The sequence below is a fragment of the Phoenix dactylifera genome, chromosome 18 (assembly GCF_051530095.1).
Source record: "Phoenix dactylifera cultivar Ajwa chromosome 18, Ajwa_hap1_PhDact_Kaust_v1.1, whole genome shotgun sequence".
Classification (NCBI taxonomy): domain Eukaryota; kingdom Viridiplantae; phylum Streptophyta; class Magnoliopsida; order Arecales; family Arecaceae; genus Phoenix; species Phoenix dactylifera.
The window spans coordinates 10,618,390-10,638,122 of NC_143207.1; the positions used below are offsets into that span (position 1 = coordinate 10,618,390).

At 38.2% G+C, this 19,733-nt stretch overlaps 1 protein-coding gene across 21 annotated transcripts in view; it reads right to left on the reverse strand.

Annotated features, from left to right (window-relative positions):
- LOC103715695 (cycloartenol Synthase-like) overlaps positions 1-19,733 on the reverse strand; it is a 94,729-nt gene that overhangs the window by 32,542 nt on the left and 42,454 nt on the right. For 18 of the 21 annotated variants that reach the window (XR_016398948.1, XR_016398949.1, XM_088714596.2 and 15 more), the window contains exons 7-9: positions 15,336-15,502; positions 14,196-14,384; positions 12,729-12,842 (exon numbers count right to left, since the gene is read on the reverse strand). Coding sequence is in view for 19 of the 21 variants with exons in the window: in XM_088714596.2 (XP_088570722.1) it covers positions 12,729-12,842; positions 14,196-14,384; positions 15,336-15,502 (470 nt within the window). In the remaining 2 variants the exon portion in view is untranslated. The remainder of the gene's footprint in view (positions 1-12,728; positions 12,843-14,195; positions 14,385-15,335; positions 15,503-19,733) is intronic. The other 3 variants (XM_088714597.2, XM_088714599.2, XM_088714598.2) reach the window with 1 other exon arrangement.

A 19,733-nucleotide genomic window follows, 5' to 3' on the forward strand; every position in this document is an offset into this window, starting at 1 on the left:
TAAAAATGAATCCTAAGGACTAAGTTATGTAAGTAAATAGATCAAGGAATTCTACCCTGGAGCTAGAAACAATTAGCTATCGGCTTGCTGTGAATGATGGCTAAGATGGATTTTGACAAGGCAAACAAAGCATGAACACTACAATTACAATAGATTTTGAGATAACAAATATTGATCAAGATTGGTAAAATCCAACTAAAGTCAAAGATGGAGCTGTGAATTGATTGAATGACTGACAAATCTGAGTATAACTACAAAGAATTAGTACAAATCAGATATGTTTCCCAGAATCCATCCCTGAACTTTGTGAAGTTCTTCTGAAGTGCAAATTTCTTTACCAGCTTCCCCAAGAGACAACTTGTGGAGTTTAGGTCATTTCAAGGGCCGTTGTGGCTTTGCATGGAAAAACAGAGTAGCACTTTTATGATTTATATAATATATTCACAAAAAATACATAGAGAGAATATTGTGAATTGGGGCTTGCCTCCCACCCCATCTTCAGTGAAAGTATTATTATGTATTATAATACAGATCAAGGTTTTAAAATCGCATTATCCGGTTAACTCACCCTACTAAAACTATCGTTAACCATTATAATGATTATAACAACCATCATTTATATATTAAGATAACTATTACTATAATAGTGTTTTAACAACAAAAAAATAACAGTAAAATAAATAATACTACTTTTTTTCACGTTTCATTGAATGAAAGCTATTAGTTTTTGATTGTATAATTACTTTTCAGAGAAATTTGATGTAGAAAATTTCAATTTAAAAAATAATATTTTTATTTTTTGATGAGTAATTTTATTTTAAAAAGATACAAGTGAATAACAGTGATATTATTTTGAAAAAAGGACTTCAAAAACTAGTACTAGCTTGCTTAAAATTTGTGATCCCACACAACCAATGTAATTTATAATATCAACTAGCCTACAGCAAAATAACGCTTGTAAAAAGAAACACTCCAGCATAAATTTATCACAAGCTAAGTTTAAATAAAAATAAAAGTAAAGATTTTAGTTTTTCATATATGTATAATATTAGCAACAAAAAGTTAAAGAATATAATATAATAAAAATAGTTAGACCACACACCTTAACTCCTGGAAAAAGAAGCGAACAATTCAAAATCAAAGATGGACTATCCAAAGTTAAGCTAAAAAACATTGAACGTGATCTACACTTAAAAAAAAATGCATATAAACTTTCCTCTCCAAAAAAAAAGCCTAGAATCCAAAATTCAAAATATGTTTTGGTGGTCTTTGATATAATCATCAAGTGGATACCAATATAGATGGTTTTAATAGCATGATATATTATTTTATTATAATCTAATCATCAAAATCAAATGAATTTAAATCTACTCAAAATATACGAAGACCAATAAAATATACAAATCTTGGTTTTTAGAAGACCACTAAAATATATAATTTGATTTCTAGGAATACTTTTAGTATAGATCATGTTCGATGATTTGGATTTTCAACTTGGATGGTGTATCAATGATTTTAAATCATTAACTTTATTCTCAATGAGTTAACATAATGTGTATATGTCAACGAAATATAGGAATCAAGATAGAATCAAGCCATGATCTTGGCAATCAAGTGTCAACTATAATCTCAGCAATCAAGGATCAACTTAAGCTATAGTCAGCCATAAACAGCAGTGCTATTGCAACCAAAATTACCATTTTTATACAACCACAGTTACCACTTTTGTATAGCCACACTTTCCATTTTTGTTATCCTTTGTACTTATATATAAACCCATGCTGGGGTTAGGAAAGGAATAATATATGTTTCCACCAATAATATTAGTATAGTCCAACTCTAATAAAAAAATACTAATTATATATGAAAATAGTTTTGAATTAACAAGTACACTATAAGAAAAGAGATGATAAAACTAAGAAATGTTGATAAGTATGATATTATAATTATAATAATTCAAAAAATATTAATTACAATAAGTAAAAAATATTATCGCTTTCAAATAATGAGCAGAGCAGGGATGTCGTACCTACGCCTTCCCCTAACCAGTTATTGAAGTTGAACCCAATATTTCTTGTGAACTACCTCCTAAGGCATGGTTACTCACCTAAAAGATATGGCAAGTCATCAGTGTTATTTGCTACTTTACACAATACACCTATTCCATCCTCCTATAAACAAGCAACGGAACAAGTGTTCGAGAAAAACTATGGATGAGGAGCTACTGGAACTTGACGAAAATCATAGTTGGGATCTTTGTTCACCACCCTAAATGGACAAATTATTGGCAGCAAAAGGGTGTATTCAATTAAGCTAAAGGCAGATGGGACGCTTGATAGGTACAAAGCAAGACTCATTGAGCAGGGATGTGTGAGTAGCAATATGGAATTGATTACGAAGTTCTGGCGCTTGCTACTGTTCATCATTGGCCATTACACCAAATGGATGATGTTAAGAACACTTTTCTTCATGGGGATCCTAAGGAAACTATATACATGAAGCCCCCAGCTGGTTATCATTTACCCCATCCTGATCGTATTGGTCAACTTCGTAAATCTTTGTATGGATTGAAACAAGCTCTTCGAGCTTGGTTTGAGAAATTTCAGACTACCATATTCAGTGCAAGTTTTCACCAAAGTTCATATGACTGCTCAATGTTTATTCACAGCTCCTCGCTAACTTTATCATTTTATTGCTTCATGTCGATGGTATAATTATCACTGACAGTGATGATACAGGTATTTTGGCCTTAAACAATTACTTTTCAAATGAAGGACCTTGGAGTATTAACTTATTTCTTGGCCCCTGAAGTTTCGTCAACTTCTAAAGGATCAACACTGAGCCAAACCAAGTACACAAAGGATAGCATTTGTGAAGCACACCTGATTAATGACAAAGTTGTTTTTACTCCCATGGAATGAATGTCAAATACAAAAAGGTTGATGGAAAATCCTAACTGACACAACATATTATCGATGCTTGGTTGGAATCTTGGTATATCTCACCATGACAAAGCCAGATATATTCTCCGTTGTCCACGTCCTAAGCCAATTTGTGTCCAACCCCCGTCAACTTCATTTGGCTGCACTTCACCGAGTAATTCGTAACCCTAAATGCACTCATGGGCAGGGCATGGACTCTTATCTCCTTCCTCATCCTCGCTTTCACTAAGTTTGTTGATGCTGATTGGGCTAGATGCCCGGATTCTCGTCGCTCCACTATTGTTTAGTGTATGGTCTTAGGGGAATCTTTAATATTTTGGGAGTGTAAGAAGCAGGATCATGTTTCCAAATCATCTACTAAGGTGGAATATTGTTCTACGTCTATAGCATGCTCTGAAATTATCTGGATTCGTAGATTACTTGCCAATCTTAGGGTACACTTGAAAACTTTTGCAAGACTTTATGTTGATAATGTTAGTACAATTCAGATAGCCAACAATCCTGTTTTTTATAAGTGTACTAAGAACATAGAAGTGGATTGCTATTATATAAGGGAACTTCTACAAGAAGGTACTGCTATTTTATCTCATGTTTGCTCTGAATATCAAACTCTAGATATATTTACTAAGGCTATGACTAGAAGTTGATATAATTTGCTAGTTGCAAATTGATGCTTTTATCTTCCCAGCATCTGAGGGGGAGTGCCGACGGAATTTAGAAATCAAGGATAGAATCTAGCCATGATCTTGGCAACCGAGGGTCAAATATAATCTTACCAATTAGGGGTCAGCTTAAGCTATAATCTGCCATAATCAGAGTGTTGTCTTTGAATATTATCCCTTAATTTTCTATCAACAAAATCTCTAGGAACCAAGAATAGAATCAAGTTATGATCTTGGCATTCAAGGGAATCTCAACAATCAGGGGTCAACTTAAGCCATAATCAGTAGTGCTATCTTTGAATATTCTCCTCTGATTATGTTTGTAAATATTTCATAGTTGTCACAACTAGACTTACCATTTTTGTCATCCGTTGTACTTATATATAAACCCATGCTTTGGTTAGGAAAGGAATAAGAAACATTTCCGCCAGTATTGTCGGCAAGGCTGCAAATGGGTTAGGTTAACCCATGACCCGGCGCAACCCGACCCGCTTAGACCCAACTCGACCCGTTTTGGAAGACCCGTGGGGCTAGGTCGGGTCCTAAAATTGGACCCGTTCCACTTTCTGGGTTGGGCCTGGGTTTACTAAATTCAGCCCCAACCTGATCCGACCCATTTAAAATTTGGATAATTTTGGATTTTTAATCCTACAACCCGCCCCGCCCCGATCCGATCCAAATTTGTAAAATTATTTGATCCCATAGGCCGCAGCTCATGAGGGTGCAAATAAATTCTGAAGCCATGGATAGGTTAACCCGAACCAGATCCGACCCAAATCCGATCCGATTTTGAATTTTTTGAGTTGGGTCCGAGTTATACATGGACCCAACCCGACCTGAATGACCCGTTGGGTCAAAAATTGAAGTGGGGGACCCCACTCGACCCAACCCGATCTTCTATTACGTTGGGTCTAGATCCAAAATTTGGATCTAAATAAGGAACTAGGTTGGGTCAGGATCACTCATGAGCCGACCCGACCTATTTGCGCTCCTAATTGTCATTATAGTCCAACTCTAATAAAAATATAAATTATTTTAGTCATTTAAATAAATTTTGAAAATTATATGAAATAATTTTGAATAAATAGGTACACTACAAGTAAAGAAATGATAAAAGTAAGAAATGTCAATAAGTATAATATTATATTCATAATAATTCAAAAATATTAACTAACAAGGCAATCAAATCAGCAAATTATAATATATATATATTTGATAAATTTAAATTAAAAATAAAACATAAAACAAAATAATAAAGAAAATTGAGTACTCCTATGCAAGGCATAATTTAATTAATATAGTCTAACCTTTTCAACTGTGTTTTTGAGTCTAAAATTTTGAATTGGAACTAGACTTGTATATGTGTTGAAAATGTCAGAAGAGGGTTGGATTCCAATTTAGTTATGCACGTAATAGATCTAGCTAGGATTTAAAATTTTGAACTATGGTTGAGTTATAGTATAGGGTTCACTACCAGAAAACACGCGTATAGTGACGGAAAACTAGTGACGGACCATTATCAGTCACTATTTATGATGGATCAGTGACCAAACTTGTGACTGAATTCTGTGACAAAATTAGTGATCAAGTTACCTTCGTCACTAACTCAGCATCCGGATAGTGACGAAAAATAAGTAATTTCTTAAATATTTAATTTTTGAATTTGTAAGGCTTAGTGACGATGGTTCTGTCATGAAATTTAGTGACAGAAATCGCCGCCGTCACTGAAAATTTAGTGACGCGTATTTTTGTAACCAATTCAGTGACAAGAGCTCTGATCACAAATTCTGTATTAGTAACCGAAAATACGGTATAGTGACGGAAATCTCCATCACTATACGCGTGTTTTCTGGTAGTGGTTTAGCGTAACTCAACCAACCTAATTTGATTGTATCAAATGTCTTGGGTTTAAAATTTTGGATTGGGATTAGCCTATATCTTAATTAAAGGATTGAATCAAGTTGAGGTTGGACATTTTGTTGGTTGGGCTGGGCATGCTTTCCCCAAACTTAAACAAGTCCCAAAAATATTTCTACATACAAGGAGATGAATGTCCAAGTTGAAGGAATGATATATTTTTCTCTTTCTTTCTTTAGCCCTTTTGTAAATTTTGAGGGAGATGGTTTCTCTTGTATCGATTTAACATGCATAGAGATTTGACTTAAAATCAATAAATAAGTCCTTTTATAATTGGTCAAATCTAACATTGATGGAAGTCTCTTAGAATGGTCAAACTTAATGTAGAAGAGCTTAAATAAACCTAATATCAAAATATCTATTATTAAAAGCAAACTTTCAAGCAATGCATGAAACCTGGCCACTATTGGTTATTTAAGGATCCAGCCAATGGGGACTAAAACATTGGCACTTGATTAGTCCTGAAGGGTATGTCACAAGAAGATGTACGACATACCGCAAATAGATATACAATTTCGAAAGGCTTTGCCACAAGATGATGCACAACACAACGCAAGAAGATGCATGATGTCATGACCCAGCCACAGAAAAAATATGGTCATAGCTCATGGCGAAGAGATGAACTTGATATTTTTAAAAAAATGACTTTATGAAGGAAATTTGAATTTTGAGAAAAAATGAATTTCACATGCATAATATTTTGATAATGCTGCATATTTGAATTTGATTTCGAATTATTGAATTCTATATAATTATTTTCTGTAAATGATTATTTAACTTAGTGCTTGATTAGTCTTGGTAAAGTGTTCATTGCTTATTGAGTTGTCAAGCTCATTTTAATCGAAAGATATATCGATGAGGTAACTTGTGAAGTTGTTCCTTTGGATGTTTGCTAGATTATCCTTAGGAGTCCATACCTTTGGGATTGAGATGCAATATTCTATCGGCGTCTGAAAAAGTATCGGTTCATAAAGGATGGGAAGGAGCTACGATCAACGCCTCCAAAACACAAGAGAATATAGACCTTGCAATTGATGCCCAAGCGACGCGACTTGCTAATGTTTGAAATAAGTTCGTGGTAATGGTACGAAAATCGAATACTATATATGAGAGGCCAGGCTCTCATTCTTTGGTTCCATTGACCAATCTACCCTGATCAAGATTGAGAAGTCTTCGTAGCATCATCAACGAGGAAGGATAGCAAGAAGCGTCACTACCACGAAGTCCAGAAGAAGGAACAGAGCTAGTGGTTTGCTAAGACTGGAGAGTGAAGAAGAATCCAGCCAGAAAATATCTCCAAGCAAAGCTAGGTGGTTCAACTGCAAGATAGAAAAGCAGGCATTTCTCCACCTCTAGATTTGATTTAGCGAGAGCTGAATCTCCTAAACAGGGAGAGCCCTGATTTAGGAGGATCACCAAACTCGATGTGGACCACTTTGACCAATACAAACGGGGCTAGACAAGATTCAGGAGCGAGATCTACCATATTGAAAAGCCGGATCACATGCCAAACTTTCAGAGACCATAACTTGGTATACGATGCCCAATTGAGATGATCTTTTTTTTTTTGAAATTGAATATCTTTTCGAGATTTATAACTAGGAGGTTGAATTAGAATGAAATTTGAGGATGATAGTGTTATTTTGATGATTAACAAGCAATTATCTAGATCATGCTATAAGTTAAATTGATACTTCATTTATAAGTTCATTACTCTCAGTATATTTGTTTAATTGAAAATGGATAAATGGCCTTGTTCATTTGGATGAATCTAACCTTGAGAATGCAGCAAAGTGTGGTTTGAGTCGACCCACAGGTTGATTGGGTCGACCCCGGTACATCAAGAAGTCATCTGGCACACCCTGCAAAAATGGCACAAATGAACAGTGAGTTGGGTCGACCCAAGGTAAGCATGAGTCGACCCAACCTCCAAAGAACCTCAAAACACAACAGAAAAATGCTCTCTGGATTTACTGAGAGGGTCGACCCACACAGTGGTTGAGTCGACCCAAGCTTGAGTCGACCCAAACCCTGAGAGGGTCGACCCAAAGGCAAGACAGAAAGACAGACAGAAAATGGTTCTCTGAAATTACTGAGAGGGTCGACCCAAGAAGAAGTTGAGTCGACCCAAGTGAACTTTGAGTCGACCCAAAGAAAGGATGGGTCGACCCAAGTGAAGGAAGGCTGAAATCAAAGTTTCTGTGTTCTCTGAGAGGGTCGACCCAAGGAATGTTTGAGTCGACCCAAGGCAAAGTTGGGTCGACCCAAGGACAGGTTGAGCCGACCCAAACACGGGCTGAACAGTAACGGCTAGTTCTGCAGATGTACTTTTTGTCCTTCCCAAGGTGAGTAACGGCTAGTTTTTCAAATCTGACCATTGGGGCTTGTCCAAGGAAGGTTGGAAACTATTTAAAGGGGCACTATTCATCAGAGAGAACAACTTTTGAAAGGAATATCAAGGAATACACAAGAAAACAAAAGTGCCCTAATCTCCTTCATCAAGAACTTCATTCAAGAATCAAAGAAAGGGATTGAGCAGATTCAAAGAGGCATCAAGAGCTCCATCCCCCCTTGAAGAGTGAAGCATCCTTGACAAAGAAGAGCAAAGCCACTTCAAAGCGATAAATACTTTCTAACTCTTCTTTGTAGTTTATATTGTTTCATATGCTCATTTAGGAGTTTGAATCTTTTCTTTTTGTTTGTCAAACACTTTGTAAAGGTTCGTTGGTTAGCCCGCAAAACCAACAAAGGTTTTTGGTGAATCCGGAAAACCAAAGTGTAAAGGTTCGTTGGTAAGCCCGTAAAACCAACAAAGGTTTTTGGTGAACCCGGAAAACCAAAGTGTATAGGTTCGTTGGTGAGCCCGTAAAACCAACAAAGGTTTTTGGATTGTGAGCCCGAAAAACAATCCAACTGTAATCCGCGGGATTATAGTGAATTCCCAAGGGGACGCTTGGGGAATGGACGTAGGTGCTAAGGAGAGCACCGAACCACTATATATTGTTGTGTTTGTGTTGTGCTTGTGCTTACGTTTATTCTTGCATCATCTTCTATCTTTGCACTAGTTTAAATCATTCAAATAGTTTAAGGAAGCATCCACCGCACTTAATTAAGAAAACGTTTAAAGCACCAAAATTTAGAAGAAACCAATTCACCCCCCCTCTTGGCTTGTCACCTTGGGCAACAAAATTCCATCGTTAATCCCCAAAATATGATGGTCAAATCAAAAGTTTCATTTTCGAGTTAGACAGGCATAGCTCTCTGTCCGATAAGAATTCGATGGAACGATAGAAGGTAGAGTTGATATAGAAGTCAAGATCTACCTCCTCGAAATTTTTAGCTCTTTTCTATTGGAAATATCTATTTTAGAAAAAAGAGTTCTACTAGGATTAGAAAGAGAAATCCGACCCAAATTATATTAGGAAGGACCTTACATTATAAATAGAGACTATGTACCCTTTTTTTTGAAGAATAAATAAAAAAAAGGAGACTTGGAGCTCTACTTTCAAGATTTCTCCATCTTCTTCTAGTTATCTTTTGAGAGATTCGAATTGAGAAGATTGAAGAAAATCATCCTTCTCCCTAATTGGATCAAGTTAGTATCAGAGCTTTGATCCTTTATATCTATGGGAGCCTCTATTCATGGTCCAAACACGTGAGCAATACAAACAATTAGGAGAAGGACTATTTGTGCTTCAAGTACATCGAAGGACAAAGATAAGTATGGCTGCTAATTCTTCCTTAATGGATGATGATGAGACAAAAGGATGTCTCATACAATTAGAGAAAAAGATTGCCCAACTCACCGAGATCGTCTCGAGATTGGTGATACCTTCATCACAAGCACCAGTAACTCCTGTTGCAAAGCTGTCTCCCATGGCTCGAGATGAAGAACCACCATCCAGCGAGGAGGATGGGGATAAGCGACCTACAGGTTGAAAAATATCTCTCTTCAATTGTTTAAAGATGAGGCTCGAATCGAGATCCTTGTATATGATGGGGTAGTCGATGCAGAAAAGCTAAAGTTGGCTAGACCAGTTAGAGACATATTTTATAATCTATGGAACTCAAGCGTTTAGAAGGTAGCTTTCGCTCGTCTTAAGCTTTCAAGCCATGCTCTTACTTGGTGAAATTCATACATGAGGAACAACAATGTTTCGAATCTGACATGGAACAAATTCAAGAGCCAATTCAAGAAGCAACTCTACCCGATTAGCCACGAAGAGAATTGGTGAATCAAGTGGTAGTACTTACGATAGAAGTATGATCAGTCTATCCAAGACTACACCTTTAAGTTTTACAAGCAAATAATCTCTCTCAGAATCTCCATCGACGATGATGCAGTTTTTATGAAATACATCGGAGGTCTCTATGAGAGCATCCAAAAGAAGCTAAAACTCTTTAAAGTTGAAGATATTAGCGAAGCTAGCTTGAAGGCCATAGGAATTAAGGAGAAGAATCGGCCTAGAGAAGGTAAAAAGGGCAACGAGTTTAAGAAAGACCACAAAAAATCAAGCCAAAAGAGGGAGTAGGGCAAGAAGCAAGCTAACACGACTCAAAGAAATTACTGCAATCATTATGACTTCTGTAGACACACCAAGAAGAAGTGTTGAAAACTTTACTTTGAGGAGCGGCCTGAGCTCGAGCAAGCAAACTCCAAATTGAGCTTGATGTGAGGAAACCCGCAACAACTATTGAAGCTGATTTAGAGGTGTGAGAAAAACTTTTTTGCTTGAAGATCCAGTTGAAACAAAACATCATTAAGGCTATTATAGATCCTAGAAGTTAGAAGAATCTCATCTCTGAAAATCAAGTTCAAAAGCTAGGATTGCAGACCAAGCCTCATCCATGTCCTTACCCTCTTGGTTGGATCTAGAAGGACATCGCATTGAAGATTACGAAGAAGTGTACCTTCAAATTTGCTATAACTGAGAGGTATATCGACGAGGTAACTTGTGAAGTTATTCCTTTGGATGTTTGCCAGGTTATCCTTGGGAGCCCATACTTTTGGGATCGAGATGCAATCTTCTACCGGTGTCTAAAAAAGTATTGATTCATGAAGGATGGAAAGGAGTTATGATCAAAGCCTCCAAAACACAAGAAAACATAGACCCTGCAATTGCTGCCCAAGCGAAGCGACTTGTTAATGCTTGAAATAAGTTTGCGATAATGGTACAAAAATCTGAAACTACATATGAGAGGCCAAGCTCTCGTTCTTTGGTTCCGCTGAGCGATCTATTCTGATCAAGATTGAGGAGTCTTCATAGTCATTATCGACGAGGAAGGATAGCAAGGACCGTCACTACCACGAAGTCCAGAAGAAGGAACAGAGCTAGTGGTTTGCTAAGACTCGAGAGTGAAGAAGAATCCAACCAAAAACCATCTCCAAGCAAAGCCAGGTGGTTCAACTGCGAGACAGAAAATCAGGCATATCTCCACCTCTAGTTTTGATTTAACGGGAGTTAAATCTCCTAAGAAAGGGGAGATCTGATCTAGGAGGATCACCAAACTTGATGTAGGCCACTTTGACTAATACAAGCAGAGCTAGACAGGATTCAGGAGTGAGATCCACCACATTGAAAAGCTGGATCACATGCCAAACTTTCAGAGACCATAACTTGGTATACGATGCCCAATTGAGATGATCTTTTTTTTGAAATTGAATATCTTTTCAAGATTTATATCTAGGAGGTTGAATTAGGATGAAATTTCAATGTTAGACCCCAAAATATGATGATCAAATTAAAAGTTTCATTTTTGAGTAAGACGGGCATAGCTCTCTATTCGATAAGAATTCGACAAAGCGACAGAAGGTAAAGTTGATGTAGAAGTCGAGATCTACCTCCTTGAAATTTTTAACTCTTATCTATTAGAAATGTCTATTTTAGAAAAAAGAGTTCTACTAGGATTAGAAAGAGAAATCCGACCCAAATTATGTTAATTCGGACCTTACATTATAAATAGAGGCTATGTATCTCATTTTTTTGAAGGATCAATGAAAGAAAAGAGGACTTAAAACTTTACCTTCGAGATTTCTCCATCTTCTTCTAGTTATCTTTTGAGATATTCAAGTTGAGTGGGTTGAAGAAAATATTTCTTCTCCCCAATTAGATCACAAGTCAAGCTCAAGCCAACTCATTTAATTCTGAGTTGAACTTAAGCTGTTTTATGAACAACTCATTTAAGGTATCTAGTAAAAGTTCTATTTTATTTCATTTGAACTAATTTTTCAATTATATTTTAATCTTATAGTTGAAATATATTCTACTATTCATAAATTATGTTCATTTATAATAATAAATATAAATTTGTTATTATATTGATAATAATAATAATGGAAATAATTTAATATAAATTATTTATATAAATCGAACTAAGAATGAGTGAGCTATTAGCTCTAGTTATGCTCACTTGCTAACCAAGCTAGCCAAATTTGACCCAAATTTTTAGCTGAACATTAGCTGGTTGTGAACAGCCTGCTTGTTTGACAGTCCTACAAGCCACCACCTTTTTATTTTGTTCTTTTTTCTTTTTTCTTTTAAGTGCAATGCCATGTAATATCTTCTCCAAATGTTTAGAAGTTTAACATTACCATTAAAATCTTAAAATTGAGGGGTCCAGGTAATACTATTGGTCCTAGCTGTTAGTTTGAGAGTCATGATTCACAATTGAGGTCTTGTAGATCTTAAAAAAATGTCTACCTTCATTTAATAGTCTACTGCAATTTGAGTCCAAGTGCTTGAACATAGGCATGATTTCTTGCATTCAGCTCTTGTTGATTGCTTAGGAAGCTAGTGTTTTGACATGGTGCTTAGTTGACTAATATGATGATTAACCTAGATTGACATGGGGATTACTTAGCTTGGAAATGTATAGCCTAATTGATGAATCCTACCAATACATTGAGAGGATGCCTCAGGTTTACCAGGGGCTTATTGGACCTCTGTAATTGAACTCTCTGGAAGCCATTATTGCCCCAAACTCAAGAGTCTCTGTGAAACCTATTATTATTTTTATTTTTATGACTTAACTGTAAGATTTAAATCCATAAGAATTTCAAACTAGGCAAGTTCATGTTAAGAACTAGTCTCTCAAACAATAAAGTAAATCAAATTCAGCAAACATGACATGAGGAGATGATGCCTATCACTTATGTTTATGAGTGGACATATATAAAGTCAAGTTCAATTTAAAAATTATTCTAAACCTTGATTTTCAAGCCATCTTCAGCAACCCATACGTAGTCATCAATTCTTGCAAGGTGCTTCTTAAATGCCTCTGAATTTGGTCCTTCCAACCAGCACGCAACCATATTTAGTGCCTGTATGTTTAAAGATGCAGTCCACTTTAGCATTATCAGCTCCATGATGGTATAAGAACACAAATAAAACCCTATAAGGTTGTTTTTTCTTGCTCTTGAATAATATTGGTGCATATAATACAATTTATTGTAAGTGGAAAGAAATTGATATTCTTACACACATGGCAACTTAATAGGGAAAAAAGTTAAAAAGTATTGCTAAAGTGGCAGGTTACATCTACTATAAGTTGCTAGGGAGAAATATGTGTGCAGTGAGACAATGACGACCAAAACATCTACCTAGAAGTTCCTCTTTTACTAATATATGGCATTGAATCAATTATTTTTAAGAATGCATGTATAATTCTCACTTGAGTACACATATATTGAGCTTCAGGTATTACTGGACTAAAAGATGACAGCGAAATTTACTATCGGGAGGACAAAAGAATTAACATGAGCGGAATACTGCATGAATCTATGTTCCAAATCACTATCAGTCTTATAATATAACCTCCAAGATATAGAGTAATAACACTATTTGATCAAACATCCAGGAGGAAGAGGAGGTATAAGGGGAGGAGGACTCCTAAACTTGCACATCAAGTGTTAAACAGGCATACCTATTCTTAAAAAAAAACACTACTCTTAAAAAGGAACACTGCTCTTAAAAATGAACACTACACTTAACATCAGAATATCTATCTCCATGATGGATTAAAGAAAGAAGAGAATTCCTAAAGGGTTTCACTTGTGTTAGTTTGTTTTGTGTTGGTGGTCTGTAGATGCATTTGTTTGAAGAGAGAGTCGCATATTTCTCTTTCGTAAAAAATTTTCAAGTGTGGCAGAAATGCTTCAGATGGTTATTAATTATTTGACGACCAGAAGTCACTTGCCACTAGAAATTACTTACAGAGTCTAGAAAAAATTTGGATTCTTTTGGCTCCGTTACTTTGAATTTTGAGTTGTAATCCTATAGCTTACTTTGCTTTCTCGCCTCCTTTTCGGAGTTCCCTTACATATCCTAGTGCCTTTTCTCTTCAAAATAAAAATGGTGGATAAAAGTTGAAGCCACAAACTATTGCATAAATCATAAGTTGTCATCTAATAATTTAAGGATGCAAATGTTGGTCATTATCAGCAACTTGAGATATTAGCCATATGAGAACGTTTGGCATGGTTCATGCAGAAACCCAATCAAAACTTCCACGAATCTAAGTGAATTTCTAAAAAAAGATCCTTCAAATAAATTTCTCATTATTTTGTCATTGGCATGATAGACATGAAGAGCCCCTTCACTTTGCCTTCCATGGCAACATATAGGAACTTTTAAGTAGATAAAAAAAAGAAATGATGCCATTTTTTGGTGCTTACCTTGTTAACAAATCCGAAGCAAATATACCGAGTATTTTCATCTTCATAATGAATGTGTTGCAAGACAGTGTTGAGAGCTTTTTCTCTTAACCTCTTACCGGGCCAACTTATGAATATTGGTTCAACAACCCTATGAAGAAACATAGAAAGGATATTTTGCACCAATGGAGTGCGGTTGTATGAATCTTCCTGTAAAGGAAAAGTAAAGAAACATTTATATCTACGTAACATTTTAGTTTATATTTAACAATACAAACTAAAAATTAATTTGTCATATTAGAATTCTGCTATAATGCATACGATTATGGAGGATATTTCTTGGCTGTATGGAATCTAATTTTTCATTTGTAATGGTTTATTTGTTCAAACAATAGAAATATGAACATCTTGGAATTCTTATCTTCTCATATTATGACTAATATAAGGGGTAGTAGAAAAGAAGTAGATCATGCAAAAGGGCTGATTTGCTGTTCAAGAAATGGCTAGCTCTTATCCAGAAAAGCCAAAACATCAAGGGCTCTTTCTAAAATTTTCTTTCAGTAACTATAAGATTTTCATATAACACAGAACCAAACATTTACGATACACAATCTAGCCTACTCAATCTTTCTCAACTAAATTTTAGACTCAAAAAAGATTTACCAAGTTTGGACTAGTGGCCCACCACCTGCTTCTCTAGTCTATTGAACTCAAATGGTAATGATTATGGTATAGCATAATATCCCATAACTAATTAATTTGCCAACCAGTTGAATTGAAGTTAATATAATATAACGAAGATGATTATAAAGGCTATGCAGCATATGCTAAACCCATATTAAAGAATATCATCTTTTCTTGTCAAAAGGCAACTTTTATGGAGTTATCTAAATGGTTCTTTAGTCATTTTTTTTTATACTAATAGTCTTAACTAGGAAACATGATTAATGTTTCAATTTGTTGGTTTCACCTATATACAAGAGTTAAATATCTATATAATTCGAACACTATTGGTACAAAAAATTATGCAGGAGCCACTCATATGCAGAAGTTAGTTATTTATTAAAATGTTAGCCTTATCAAATTGATAGGTTAGGAGGAATCCACAAACAATCCAATTTTCCAAGAACATGAAAACAAAACAAAGAAAAATATACTAACTTTAGCGTATTGATTATAGGTTTGCTTCCAATCTATAACATCATAGGAAATAGTGTAAAGCTCCTTCCGTAATGATAATATTGTTGGTGTAATTGGACCCACAAATCGCTTTGCATATACATATGTCATGGCCATATATGCTGTTCGGCAAGCAGAGAACATTCGTCCTGCAAGAGGAATAAAATTTATAACTATAGATTAAATAGATAAATGGTTGAAGTAAACTAAGATGCATTAGCAAATTTGACATGTCAAATTCTGAGTATGTCTTAGTTTCAAGATGAATGCTAAAATCCATCCATTGTCCTATATATCACTATCAGGCAATTTGTATTTGGTGGAAGCAAATTTAAAAAGAATATTGTCCAATATGGCTCTTATGTGGCTGCATTTTCTTAAATAATAGTACAACTATTAGGAAGGTACATCAATATACTAAGACAACCAATGTGCCAGTTTCTTTACATGTTAATTGATCATACTACTTGAGAAGAGAGTATGACACAATAACAATATAATGATTAGTACTATATGCATGGGCAAAGAAAAGCAGGAAAAAGAAAGAAAAAGAAGAGAGAATGTTGTTGTTCAATTAGATAAATATGGTTATAATTTTCTTCAAATATCAAAAAATAATTATTGATAAAAATAAATGTCTAATTAGGAATATAAAATATGTTCACAAAGTGCTGATAAGCTAGGAGTATAAAATATGTTCATAGTGTTGTATGCATTTTCAAGTGATAAAGCTCCATCAAAAAGTACAATGGTAATGACTGCAAAGTGCATATACTTGTCAATACAATAGGAAGTCACATGTGAATCCTAAAGGAACAATAAAAGATAAAAGATTTAAAATATGAACTCAAAAGGAATTAAAATACATATATATATACACATAATCAATAGAAACACCCTCTCCTTATAGGCCTCCTTCAAACTCACTATCCTGGTAAAAGAGCATTCATATCAAAGCAACATATACAAGCTAAACATAATAAACCTTCAAATGAATTTCATATTCATTGCATTCTCTTGAGTAGATGTATGCACATATATATACTCTTTTGTTTCATACATCTAAGCGGTACCTAATGACTTTATCATCATAATGTTTTGTGAGGATCCTAGTGTTATTTTGATGTTTACAAAGCCATTGAGGTCATATGGAAGTATTAATGTCATTAACTCAATTGATCAAGTACATAAACACTTATAGAAGAAAGAAGCGATACATTCTCGATGCATTCTACATTCTCGACACATTCATGATACACTCTTCTTCTATATCTAAAACAACTCTCAAGAACTCATCTAAGAACAAATTTATTAGAAGAACTTGAGAAAAAGCCTAAATTTCAATTTGACAAAGTTAAGAGTGAAGTTTTTCTTGTGTAACCTAATAGATTGTATATTATTTCAGGCTGCTGTGTTTACGAGAGCAAGATATGCATTCATAAAAGAAGGGAGGGAAGAAGTTTAGAATTACTGGATGATCGACGAAGCGGCGAGAGTGAAGCGAAGCAGCGGAGTGGCGGAGGACCGGCGAGGGAACGGATCATCGGATGCCACGATGGAAGGGGAGCATGGAGATCGTGGAGATCGACAGCAACAGATGGTGCCCAAGAAGCCATTGTGGTCGTCGGTGGTCAAGGCACCCCCACGGCGACCCCAGTGGACCTTATTCGAGATCTCCCAAGTGGAACTCTGGCAAAATCAAAGCATCTTCAAGGAGGTTTTGGAGCTGCCGCTGGAGAGGATCAACAAGGTCCGGCGAGCCTCGGCGGCGACGACCCTCCTAGCCCAGAGCCTTGGGCGCCCGGTCCCCATTGATCGAAGCGTGAAGGAAATCCGGTTTAGGGCTCGGATCAACAATGAGGTCAGGGGTTTTCCATTGGCAGCAGGGCACATAGCTGTCTGTTTCAAGAAGGAAGAGGAGAGGGACGCGGTGCTCCGGTGCGGCCCTTGGTTGGTGGCGGGGCAACTGCTTGCAGTGGAGAGCTGGCGCCCTGACTTTGTGCCCGGCATCCACGAGATCACCAAGGTAGTGGCATGGGTTCAAATGCGGGCGCTTCCACTCGAGTTCTGGGATTGGGAGTCGATTCTCGACATCACCGGAGTGGCCGGATGCCCCTGGCAACGGACGCGACGACGGATGGCAGACAGCGGCTAGGGTTTGCTAGGGTCCAAATATAAATTGATGCCCTAAAACCCTTGAGGCCCGGGATCTATCTTCAAGGAGAAATGGGAAAGATATGGGAGGGTTTCACCTATGAAAACCTGTCGGGAGTCTGCTTTATGTGTGGGTGCTTCGTCATGGAAGGGAGAAGTGTGGCCTCTTGCCTCCGGCTTTCGGGGAGGGAGATCGTGCACGGGGTGAGAGGGTGGAGGCAATAGCTATGAGCCCGGCTGATGCGAGCCCCGACCAGAGCAACCGGCCGTCCTATGGGCCATGGCTGATCACCATTCGGACTCACAACCCAAAGCCGGCCGGAGCAGAATTAAGGAAGAAGACAACCACCGAGTCGAACGCAGAGTCCACCTAGGGCTCACTCGACGACAACCAGGTGTCAACCAGGCTGAGTCCAGTCGAGGTGGTGGTGGAGGTTGACGAGCAGCAGAAGGTAGCCGTGCTGGACTGGGGGAAAGCGCCGATGCTGGATGATCTCGGTGACGACTTGGCCTCCCCAGTCGAGGTATGCTCTGTGGATTCATTCTTTACTTGCGAGTTGGAGCTGATCCAACTCTTTGTGGGCGACTCGGTCCGGTCCGAACAATGGGCTGCAAGGGCCGAGTGGACCAGCAGCAGTACAATCGCGAGCCCAGCCCAAGCAAACCAGCCCATAGTCCAATGAAGGGTCACGGCAAGACTGGGCTCGCAGCGATAGTGGGTTGAGACCGGCCCAAAGGGGCTATGCGGAGCCCGATTCCCAGCGAACCTGGTCTGACCCAATGGGGCCCAAGCCCAGCAGCAGCTAATGGGTATGCAGGCCCAAAGGAGGTGGGCGAACGGGTTTCTGGATCCGCATCCTAAACCTGGCTGACTGAGACCAACAGGGGCCTCTCGGTTTCCAAGCGACAAGGTTCGGTTGTTTTGACCGAACCCACTCCCGAACTCCCCCCCACCTTCTTGTCGGCAATGAAGGAGCCGGCGGCGACGGAGGAGCCGGCGGCGACGGAGGAGCCGGCGGCGACGGAGGAGCCGGCGACGATGGTGGACCTGCATAGCACGGCCGGGGGCAAGAATGTGAGAAGCCTGGTGGTGACGTCGATGGCAGCCCGAAAAAGCAAGGTCGTGGTAACCTCCCAGGGTCCATCCAAGGTCGGCGGCAAGGCACCGAGTGGCCGACGGGGGGTGGAGGTGACATCAGGTGTTGAACGTGGGCAGGTGGATGTTGATGGTGATAGTGGACCAGCACAGCACGATCGGGGGCAAGGCGTGCGACTCAGTTGGGACATCGACGGTACCTAGAGAAAGCAGGGGTCGTGTGATCAGGGGGCAGTCACCTTACCGTTAGAGGGTGATCAAGTTGCTAGGAAGGTGAGATGGCAAAATAAGAGGCTGGTGGGGGAGAAAAGCAGGAAGGAATGTGGTGGTGACCAGGGGGCGGCAGGAGGACAGAATGTAGGGGTGGTGCACATGGGAGATGATCATATGAATCTAGTGGTCAAATTGAAGAAGGCCATCCAGAACTGGGAGGGCTTTTCAAATGCAGAGGGGTCCAAATGAGAGGAAAGCAGTCCCCTCTCAAATTCCTTGCTATGAATATTCTTCTATGGAATTGTCGGAGGGCGGGTAAACCGTCCTTTAGCCCAGCATTTCGAAGGCTAGTGCACATGCATGAGCCAACCATTTATGTACTCCTAGAGACTAGATTCTCAAGGAGAGGATTACAACAAGCACAGTGGAGACTACCCCGCTCTTGGGGATTCCATGCAATTGAATCTCAGGGGTTATCGGGCGGTATCATTGTGACATGACAACTGGATAGTTGCAAGATTGATGTTTTTAATGTTTGCAGACAGAATGTAGTGATGGTAATATCTGAGAGGAATGGGCAGTCTTGGGTGTTTTCTGTAGTATATGCGAGCACGGATTTCTGTGAGAGAAGGATGTTGTCGGAGGAGGTAAGCTGCTTGATCCGTCAGGGCTATCCAACTATGGTGGCTGGTGACTTTAATTGTATTGACATTCCTATGGAAAAAATGGGGGGCAATCTTTCACACATAAATTAGAGGTGAGGGAGTTTCAGAACTTCATCAGGAGGAATGGATTAGTGGATCTGGGCTTCTTGGGACCAAGATTCACATGGTGTAACAACAGGTTGGGCCACGCCAGGATTTGGGAGCGGTTGACCGGGTGTGTGCCACGGCCGGGTGTATTCAGGACTAGCCAGA